Source organism: Nicotiana tomentosiformis, chromosome 6 (genome assembly GCF_000390325.3).
Source record: "Nicotiana tomentosiformis chromosome 6, ASM39032v3, whole genome shotgun sequence".
Taxonomy (NCBI): Eukaryota; Viridiplantae; Streptophyta; class Magnoliopsida; order Solanales; family Solanaceae; genus Nicotiana; species Nicotiana tomentosiformis.
In genome coordinates, this window is record NC_090817.1 from 14,693,308 (window position 1) to 14,704,587 (window position 11,280).

Genomic DNA, 11,280 nt, shown 5'->3' on the forward strand with positions numbered 1-11,280 from the left:
TTGCATCTTCTTGATATATTTGTTTTTGGTTTAAGCTTGTCAAAAAGAAGTCTAATGTAATAGAAGAAAGTTGAAGGCGGTAGCCCAAATATACAAAACATATACACTGATTACAACAAAAAACCCAGTAGTGTATGCAGACCTTACCCCTGCCTTATGACGGCAGAGGGGTTGTTTCCGAAAGACCCTCGGCTCATGAGAAGTGAAAATGAAGCAATAAAGCAACAACAAGGTAGTTAGACACGGGCGCAAATGGAGCAACGTGCAATAACAGAGGTCTAAGAATACGACACTATAAGAATAGAGTCCATCTTGCTGGAAAAAAACATATACACTGATTATGTATATGATATTTATATTTATTTTCATTGTATATTTATACCTAATTTACAAAACATATACATTTGCCGGCTATTGGTTTTTTGGACAGCCCAAAAATGTAAGTATCCCTTCTTTATTTCTCAAATCAAACCTCATGTCAGGATGTATAATTCCTTCTTTGTTCTTTTTTTTTTTTTTTCCTTTTTAGGTTATCTTAAGGGTGGGTTTTTTATGAATTGGATGAAAGAAACATGTGCAACCATTTAACTAAGAATCAACCAAGATATAGATAGACAAACCTATATCATTCTTCATCAATTTACAATCTCAGTTATCAATTAACACAGTTCTTAATGAGCAAGTAACAAAGATAAAATATTATGAAAGGACAGCTAAAAAGCAAGTATTAGATGCTTAATGCTTTCATCTGAAAGAGCCTTAATTAGCGAAGCTACCCACTGAGCTGAACATGCTATGAGTTAGAAAGTTGAGTCATTTTCCAGCTATATTGCGTGGACTCTCCAAAATGTTGTTGCACCCGTGTCTGGTCCTCCAAAAATGTGCTACTTTTGAAGGACCCGATACGTATCTGGCGACATTTTCGGAGAGTCTGAGCAACATTGCTTTCCAGCAGCCAGCTCAGAGAGTTTCGAGCCAACGGACATGCTAGTGCGAGTCAGGCTGGCGTTCCTGTGGTATCTGCACCTGAAAGAACCTGCATGTGTAGTTGGTGAGCACAAGCAGCTGTACTTTACACTTGATGTCTTCCGTAATGCTGACGGTGAAGAAGGCGTCGAGGATGGCAATGGTGGTGAGTTCTTCACTGCCTCGAGGCATATATGTGGTAGATTTAGCTTCTTCTTCTTAGTTTGTTCAATATTGTGAACTGATTGTTCAGCTACAGTTTGTTGTGGTTGTTCAGCCATCCTTCAGAAAATTCTGCAGAAGAAATCAGTAGGATAAGTAAAGGATGGAGTATATGAGGTGAAGTGAGGTGAGGTTTATCTTATTTATTTAATCTTTTCGTGTTTCATTTGAAACATCCTACTTAAGGGGATTCAACATATAGTATGTATACATAAAAATAAAATTTTGACCAAGTTACGTAGTGTAATTTTCCTGCGGGGTGTTAATTGACGCCCGTTAGCCTAAGGTGGCTCTGCCGCTAGTTCCATTATGTAGACGACGGTGTAGAAGAAAAGACGCAAGAAACATGTGAAGTGTATGTCTCTGCCACTGGTTCCATTATATTCCGTTCTAATTTTCATTCAATTCTACGGGAAGTATTGAATTCATTAGACACTGAATCCTATCTTGAAAATGTGTTTTCTCCTCTTTGATTTTCTCACCTATCTTCTCCAGTTTTAACAGAAAAATATGAAAACTATGCTGGTTGTTAATAATCCAATTTCATAGTACATCAGATTTGAAATTCATGTTTCTAAGATCCTTAAACAAGAAAAAAAAAAACTAGTGTAGAAGACAACAAATAGAAAAAAAAATCCAGAAAAATCTTGATGACGTGTCATTTGTTTTTATAAGTAATCTTTTATCATTTTGTTGAATCATATTCTCGAGAAATAATGGAGGAAAGGCATGGTTCGAAATCCGGTGTATAATAGACTCTCCTCTCTATTCTTTTCCACATAAATATAAGACTTTTTATAAATCAACGGTAGGGCTCTAAATTGCGATATACATCTAATCCATAAACCATACGTCTAAAATATTGCCAGGAATAATAAGGAACATGCATAAAAAAAGGGCAGCCTGGTACATGAAGCACTCCTCGTCCACGTAGGGTTCAGGGAAGGGCCGACAACCTATCTTGATGCAAGCATCAATGGCTGTTTCTACGGCTCGAATAGGAAGACAACTTTAAATAATTATATAAGGGAAAAGAATGAAAAGAAAATTAAAGGTTGCCAGATATAAAAACCAAAAATAAAATGAATAAATGACTAGATAAACAAAAGAATTAAAGATAGAACTGGAACCCTGAAAAAATTAAGATAATAATACCTGAAAAATGTAAGACCGGAGAATGATGAGATGCAAAAAGGGGTCAAGTTGGAAGAGAAATACTGTATTATATATGAAAGGAAGTTGAAGAAGAAAAGAGAGAGAGAGGAGAAGAATGTTTTGTATTGTTTAATTAGAAGTCTTTTGGTTAATCAAAAACTAAACTCTTTTCCCGTATTTGACTCTTTCTTGGTTTGAGATTTGAGGTTTTCTCCAGATCCTTGCCTCACTCTGAGGTTGATCTCTTTTCTTTTTTCTACACCACTATTTTTCTCTTTTAACACTTATATAATAATATAATTGAATGGATTTAACTTATATACACTAATAATTTTAAGAATATTATCAGTATATTTTAGCTTTTTATAGCAGTAACATACCTTGTTTTTTAGGTTACTAATCCTACTTTTTACGGACCGTTGAATGTAATTATTTTTTAGGCGATTTGAAAGTATAAAAATTCTTCTCCGTGTATTATACATGTTTCACATCAAATTTAGGAATCTTTAATTTCATTATTAGATATATTTCTTTGAATGCATATCGAGTATTTTTTCTGAATTTTCTTAATTATTTTTCCAGTAATGCCTGATTGAAATAAATCTTGAATTAAGTATTCAGTCAATAAGATCCTATTAATCTCACTCAAAAAGACACTGATTGCGAAATTCTATGTATTTGATTAGAATTTGCAAAGTTTATTGAGAAAAACAAAAGTGAATTATTTTGTTAAGGAACTCCTCATTTTGCATATTTGTCATTATAGTTGCAAACTAGAAATGATTTTAAGATAGTGGAAAGTTGCTTAAGCTATAAAAACCATTCCTCTTTTTCTCTTTATCAATTTTCTACTGTTAGTTGTCACTATATCATTAGCCAGAAGAAGAAATTTTCCAAGGGGTAAAAAGAAGAAAAAAATTTATGCACATTTCTCTCTACGTCCTCGTCTTCTTATATTTACTTTGAGAATAAATGGTCATTTTCCTTTATTTGACGTCAAGAAGGATTGTAATAGATTGACGTAAAACTAGTCATAAATCTTCACAATTTAAAATGTGTTGGGATATGCTCACCTAAGTATACTTAACACTTAAAAATGAAGCAATATGAACTATGATAATTCATATAATAAGCTCCAATTTGGGATTGAGCCGTAACCATTGTATAATAAGGTAGGAAGGAATAGCTTGTCAAGTGAGGGGAGTAGTATGGGAAAAAATCATTACTTTATTATTCCTAGGCAGAGAGTAGTATACACTCTCAATGGACATATCTGGCTCGAATTCGAATTAATCAGGACAGTGGAATTCATATAATTCCTACTACATGAAGTGCACAGTTAGCAATTAATTAGAGATGTCTTTACACTTTAGCCTGTTTAAAATGTATTTACTCTTTAGTCAATGCTTAATAAATTTTTACCTGTTCGGACGATAATACCCCTGTGCTAGACATGAGTACTGTGTAAATATTAAGGACATGATGTCCTTAACTTCATGAATGCTGTGTAAATATTAAGGACAAAGTGTCCTGTATTTGCACATTCTTTTGTTAAACTTTAGGACATCATGTCCTTAACTTCATATATGTAGTGTAAATGTTAAGGACATGGCGTCCTTAACTTCATGTGTGCAGTGTAAATGTTAAGGACATAATGTCCTTAACTTGTATTTGCACCTTCTGTTGTTAAACTTTAAGACCTCGTGTCCTTAACTTCATATGTGCAGTGTAAATATTAAGGGCATGATGTCCTTAACTTCATGAATGTTGTGTAAATATTAAGAACAAAGTATCATGTATTTGCACCTTTCGTTGTTAAACTTTAGGACATCATGTCCTTAACTTCATGTGTGCAGTGTAGATGTTAAGGACACCATGTCCTTAATATTTACACAGTACTCATAAAGAAATGGCAAAAACATCTTTTCGTATTAATTTTAATAGAGTAATGGCTATTTTTGCTCAGCATTAAAAATATTGGATAAAAACTAAATATCATGTTAAAAAGTGACTATTACACGTCATTTCTATACATGTTGGACTAGTATAGCCTGTTCGACCAAGCTTTTTTTGGGTTAAAAGTATTTTTTTTTCAAAAATTGAGTTGTTTGACCAAGCTTTTAGAAGGAAAAAAGTACTTTTGAGGAGAAGCAGAAACAATTTCTGAGAAGCATAAAAAAATAACTTCTCTCCAAAAAGCACTTTTCTGAGAAACACTTTTGAGAAAAATACACTTAAAATTAATTTTTAAAAACTTGGTCAAATACTAATTACTGCTCAAAAGTACTTTTCAAATTATTTAGTCAAAAGAAAAGGGGGAGGGGGTTGCAAATTCTCAATTGATTGGATTCACCACTCGATAAACCGGGTTCTTTGCAATACAAATAGGTAACTAGGCCTGATTGTTATCCTTTCTTATCTCAAGTTCAAGATAAAGGCTATAACTACTTGGAATTCCCCAGAAAATCATCGAAGTTCCAAAAACTGCAGATTTTATCTAATATATTGCTCTTCTGCAAAGGCAGACCTTGGAGCAACAGAGAAGTGCTAGCATTTATACGGGCGGACCAGAGTTCGAATATTGGAAGCAGCCTCTCCGATGAGGAGGTAATGCTGTCTATATTCGCCTTTCCCCGAGCCCACCCAGACGAGAGCCTTCTGTTGCTGGGGTCTGCCTTATACTGCTCTTTCGCGTGATAGAGAAGTAGATGTCAGTGGCAAAGCCAGGAATTTCCCCTAGGGTGTTCAGACTTGAAAGAAGTAAAACAAATCCCCGACAAAGGGTTTTCAATATATGTTATATACCTCTAAAACCTAATAAGTTATCTATATAATTATACACAGTGTAATTTTCCGACAAAGGCTGATCAATTGACCAACCTTACCAGAGTGTAGCTTCGCCCCTGGTTGATGTATGAGATATTGAGCTTGCCATTAATAGCCATTGCACATACTAATCAATAGAATCTCTCATGTCTTCCTTTAGCACAATAAAAGATGGGGATACTTCCTGTTATTTTCAGCTACAACTTCAAATCCACCTCTTCAGAGAGTTTATATGTCAAACATTTCATTGCAACTTGTGAGATGAGAATACAGAAGGATACAATAAAGAACATGCAGACTTCTAGCAATACAACAAAATCAATCCAAGAAACGAACAACAACAAACCCAGTTGACTCCCACAAGTGGGGTCTGGGGTAGAGAGGCGGTTTTCATTAGACCCACGGCTAAAGAAAAGATGAAAAGAAGCAGCGGCAACAAGCAATATATAGCAACAACAAGATATTAACAAGAACGAAGCGAAAGATAGCAATCAATCAGTAGGTAGTGACAGTGATCCAAGAAAGGAACACAAATAACATTTTGATTACCAAATGAAGGGATGCAAGTGTGAATCAGACGCCTATAACAAAACTGAAGAGGTACAAACTAATGTAACAATTTTTACTTTTCAGAAAAGAAACTAATACCAAAATTTTCCTAAAACATAGAGACGTACGTACATGGATTAGCTGGAAGAAGTGCATGTATTGATCCCATCCTTGCAATCTTTAGTGAGATCGTTAAACGTCTCAATCTGTTTTTTACCCCTCAAGAAAACTTCTGTATCTACTGAAACCATCATGTAACCATCAAATTCGACAGGACTCCCACCGTTAAGCTTTGCTGTCTCCGTGTACCATTCACTGTTTTCGTCCCAGAGATCTCTATAGTCATTGAGGAAATGTGTGGAATACTTATCCTTTAAAGGATTAAAAAAAGATGTATCTGGCTCATTTGTCGCAATATACAGGTTTCTTCCATCGTCAACCTTGTCTTGCAAGCTAGAGAGAAGAGCCTCCGGAGCTGTGTCTTCGGCAAGATGTGGCCATAACTCCCTGTTCCTCGCCTTCTCCCCTCTCACAACGTGAACTGAGTCGTAATCCCAATTCAACCTTGAAGCAATAGCCGAAACAATATTCATCAGCCGCCTTGACTTCCATACCAGATGCCACGGCCGTTGAACAACAGATTCAGTCTCACCTTCACATACCCTGTACCAGTAATTTTCTGGCTCCACGTTACCGAACTTCCTCATGATTAAGGTATCCTTCAGTCCAGATAACTTCATGGGTGTAACTCTAAAATCTTCTACGAGATGGAGAGTTAATCCATCTTTTTGGTGCCATTTTTCCCAATCAGACCAAAACTGTTCCTGATCAAGAACTGATGACGAATCCTTTAAGTGCTCAAAGTCAAAGTAAAACCTGAAATCCTTTCCTTCCTCATCTACACCAGATGAAGTGTATATCTTGGATAAACAAATACTCAAGTCCATTATCAACGTCCTGTTCAAATATTGTGCCTCGCCTAACGCACACATAAAGCTCCAGAGATAATGGTTCATGCTCTTGCACCTATCCCCACCTCCATGATAAATCAAATACTTCCCACGACTGAACGAACTCTCCGATTCCACCACAGGAAGTGAGTCGTTCACAGCTTCACCGACCTCGGGAAGAACAATATTTTGTCCCACTATCTTTGCTGATGCCTTCTCAAATCCCTCATCTAACTTACCTGAATTTTTGTCCTTATTCTTTCTCTTCCTTTTCCGAGCATTCCCACCAGAATGATAATCACCAATGCTAACCACACTAAGCGTACAATTCTCCGACCTAGAAACCACAAACTCGCGGTAATCCTTGTAAAATGCAGCAGTCTTTCCCTCCTTAGGCCTAAATCGCCAAGCCATGTGGCAGGAACTATCGTTCGATCCACGGACCGACTTCCCAAATCTATAAAAATGTATATCCTTAAACTTCTCAATGGCAGCCTTCATTAACAAATGAAACACATCCGGGTCAGTGCAATCAATGGGTTCATCAGTTTTTCCCTGACAATCAAGATTACCCTCAATGCCACTATCAGTGGCGGGGAGCGAAACATCGATATCCGTTAGGTTTATAAAAGTAGAAAATGCTGTCTGATTTGCACCAATAAAGTCCTCACCAGTCTTCATAACAGTGTCATCAGCTTTGAATGTGGCATTGGATTTAGATGTAAGGAAATTAGTGATTTTTGTCGAAGGGTGGAATAAAGGGTCTTCAGGCTCATAAGTTGCAGCAATTATAGTGAAAATCAAAACCCCAACTACAAATATAGTGAAACAAAGATTCCCTATCATTGCCAACGCATTTTGCCCCAGATTTTCAGGCCTGAAACTTCCACCACGGGACAGCAAACTTGGCGACCGCCCCGCCATATTACACTACTTCCAATCACAATCACCAGAAAGAGATTCACAAAAACCTCAAAGGCCTAAAACACAAAAATATTAAGAATAGAACTCCACAAATAGAAGTAAAGGGTGCTCGAAAAATGTAAACTTTGACAAACCCAGGAATTCATATAAACCTCTAAGGCCTAAAACACAAAGACATAAAAATCCTTTAAAATTGCAACATTAAACAACATAACTCCACAAATAGAAGTAAAGGGTCTTCAAAAAATGTAAACTTTGACAAAACAAAGCCAAAAAGTCATAAAAACCTCTAAGGCCTAAAAACACAAAGACATAAAATCTTTAAAATGTATAACATATAATAACAGAACTCCACAAATTGAAGTAATGGGTGTTCAAAAAATGTAAACTTTGACAAAATAAAGCCAAGAATTCATAAAAACGTCTAAGGCATAAAACACGAAGACATTCAAATCTTTAAAAATGCAACATTAAACAACAGAACTCCACAAATATAAGTAAAGTGTGCCCGAAAAATGTTAAATTTGACCAAAAAAAGCCAAAAAGTCAGAAAACCCTCTAAGGCCTAAAAACACAGAGACATAAAAAAAACTTCAAAATGTGTAATATATAATAATAGAACTCCACAAATTGAGTGATGGGTGTTCAAAAAATGTAACTTTGACAAAATAAAGCCAAGGATTCCTAAAAACTTCTAAGGCCTAAAACACAAAGACATTAAAATCTTTAAAATATGCAACATTAAACAACAGAACTCCACAAATAGAAGTAAAGGGTGCTCGAAAAATGTTGAATTTGACAAAACAAAACCAAAACTTCATAAAAACCTCCAAGGCCTAAAACGCAAAGACATAAAAAACTTCAAAATATTTAACATTAAAAAACAGAACTCCACAAATAGAATTAAATGGTGCTCAAAAAATGTAAACTTTGACAAAATAAAGCCAAGAACTTATAAAAACTTCAAAGGCCTAAAACACAAGGATATTAAAATTCTTAAAATATGCAACATTAAAGCACAGAACTCCACAAATAGAAGTAAAGGGTGTTCAAAAAATGTAAACTTTGACACAATAATGCCAAGAATTCATAGATCTGAGCAAATCTTGAATTAAGGATTAATGGTGAAATGATTAATAAATCAATACATACAGAAGCTTTGTATATATAAAGATAACTGTTTTACCTCATGCAGCTTGAAGATTGATTATGAACCCTTTTATCTCAAAATAGATTATAGCATTATTATTTCTAAAAAGTGCCTGATTTCCTTATTTTTCGAGTCAGATGTAAAGATTCATAACGAGAGATTACAAGGGTGTTTGCTAAAATGCGCAGGTCATGTTGTATAATTGAGAATCTGACTTGGACAGGTGGAATTTATTGAATCTTGGTGTTATACGCACTGGGCGCATTTTGGTTACTTCAGTGAATATTTTAGTGATAGGAAATTAGTGTCACGACTCACGACATGACACACCGACAAAATCGCTGAGTTATTTGTCTAATGAGGTAAATTTTTGTTTGAGATTGTGATGTATTGTCTGCCCCTTAACATTTCCTTATTAGCAACTTTGTCCTAAAATTTTTATTTTCAAACATTTCCTTATTAGCCAATTGTATCTCTTTTCTTTTTGTATATTAAGGAAAATGGCCCGTAACGACAACAACAACAACAACAATAATAATAACAAATTCAGTAGTCTCTCACGAGTAGGTTTGAGTAGGGTAAGATGTACGCAGCCTTACCCCTACCCCTGAAAGGGCAGAGAAGTTATTTCGAAAATGGGTCATAAAATGAAAAGAAATACTACCTCTATGTTTTAATTTAAGTGATAAAATTTAACTCACCACAAAATTTTAAAAAGAATTTTTTTAAAGAAACTTGTGATCTTAAATATGTCATAACGTGTATGTGATTTTAAAAGTTTCTCATGTTTTGAGAAGAGTAACCCAGTAGGTTTCCTTTGGTATGTATAAATTAATGGTAGTTAATAATATTATTTTAGTTGCCACAAAAATAGTTTTTCATTTAGGATAAAATAAGAAATGCATAGTTAATTGTTTTCACATTTTGAGAGTGTATTAATTAATTTGAAACGGATTAAAAAGAAAAATATATAACATAAACGGGAATGAGGGAGTAAAAAGAGAACAAAAAGAGATTAATCTTCGGGTATGTTTGGTACGAAGGAAAAAAAATTCATGGAAAATATTTTCCTAAAATATATTTTTCTGAAAAATGAGTGCTTTTATCACTTATTTTCCCTTGTTTGGTTGGTGAGTGAAAAACTTTTTTCGAAAAATATATTTTAGTGTTTGATTAAATATTATAAAATAATTTTAGGAAAATAATTTTCTATCCTACTCTTCTCAACCCACCTTGCCCAAAATCCCCATGTTTCCTGTACTCCTCCCCCTCTCGAGCTCTATTTTCTTCAAGAATTTAATTATTCTTTTTAAAATTCACACAAATATAAATGAACTAATGTACTACTTTACTTTTTCACACAAGAACAATATTGAAATTTAAGCTCGATAACTAAAAAGAAAATACTTTATTTTATTGAAAAAGAAAGTATCATTTCTACAACATGAAAATAAATTACTCATTTGTTGAATTAAAGAAAATACTTTTTCTACATCATGAATAAAAATATTCAATTTGTTAAAACGAAAGAAAATACTTTTTCTACATTATAAAAAGAAAGTACTTGTTTTGCTAAAATGAAAGAAAATATTTTTTCCACATCACGAAAAGTTACTTAGCTTGTTAAAATGAAAGGAAATATTTTTTCTACATCATGAAAAGAAAGTAATTTTTTGTTCAAATAAAAAAAATACTTTTTCTACATCATGAAAAAAAAGTACTCGTTTCGTTGAAAAAAATATTTTTTCTCTTTCAGGAAAAGAAAATACTTAATTTGTTGAAATGAAATAAAATATTTCTACATTATGAAAAGAAAGTATTTTTTTTGTTGAAATGAAAGAAAATACTTTTCTACCTCATGAAAAGAAAGTACTTGTTTTGTTGAAACAGAAGAAAATACTTTTACTACATCATAAAAAGAATATACTCATTTTGTTAAAATAAAAAAAAATACTCTATCTATAACATGAAAAGAAAGTACTCTTAATAATAATTCTATTTAGGCGGGGTAGTGAGCGAGGTTGGGATAGGTGAGGTGTGAGGGTGGGGGTGGGATGGATTGATAAGGGTTGGTGGGATGGGAAATAGGGTGAGAAGGTTGAAAAATATTTTCTCTTCTTTTGATATGGAAAATATTTTTTCATAAGGAAAATATTTTTCAAAACATTTAAACCAACCAAACATGAAAAACTTAAAAAATATTTTCCGAAAAATATTTTTCTTCGTACCAAGCATAACCTTCCTTCATGTAGTTCCTTGTTATGTTTTTCTTCGTCCACCCTTCAAGTGAGGGATATCAACAAAGCAGTGGTGTTTGTATTATAGCTATAGAGGTAGGACGTCAGTAATATAACTAGATTTGACAAGTATGAGTGTGTGAATTAAGTGTATACATGTAATTTATGGTAGGATTTGGGGTGTTACAGTGGTTGGGACATGGTGGTGACTTGAGAAAAGGCTCAAATATGCTACTGAATTTAACGAAAATGCTCATATATACCCAAAGGTGGCAAGTGGGTTGGTCTCGGGTTTAAACGG

The 11,280-nt window shown here is 34.0% G+C and overlaps 1 protein-coding gene across 5 annotated transcripts; it reads right to left on the reverse strand.

Annotated features, from left to right (window-relative positions):
* Positions 1-4,682: 4,682 nt before the first annotated feature.
* Positions 4,683-8,973, reverse strand: LOC104099715 (uncharacterized). 5 transcript variants are annotated; one of them, XM_070177144.1, is made up of 3 exons: positions 8,771-8,973; positions 5,851-7,639; positions 4,683-5,024 (listed from the first exon to the last, which is right to left on the reverse strand). In XM_070177144.1, the coding sequence occupies exon 2, from the start codon at positions 7,590-7,592 to the stop codon at positions 5,856-5,858; it is 1,737 nt and encodes a 578-aa protein (XP_070033245.1). In that variant the 5' UTR covers positions 7,593-7,639; positions 8,771-8,973; the 3' UTR covers positions 4,683-5,024; positions 5,851-5,855. The 5 variants fall into 5 exon arrangements, with proteins under 5 accessions (XP_070033245.1, XP_070033244.1, XP_070033243.1 ...); XM_070177143.1 differs by lacking the exon at positions 4,683-5,024 and adding an exon at positions 5,074-5,386; XM_070177142.1 differs by lacking the exon at positions 4,683-5,024 and adding an exon at positions 5,074-5,395 and having other exon boundaries at positions 5,839-7,639.
* Between the last annotated feature and the right edge of the window lie 2,307 nt (positions 8,974-11,280).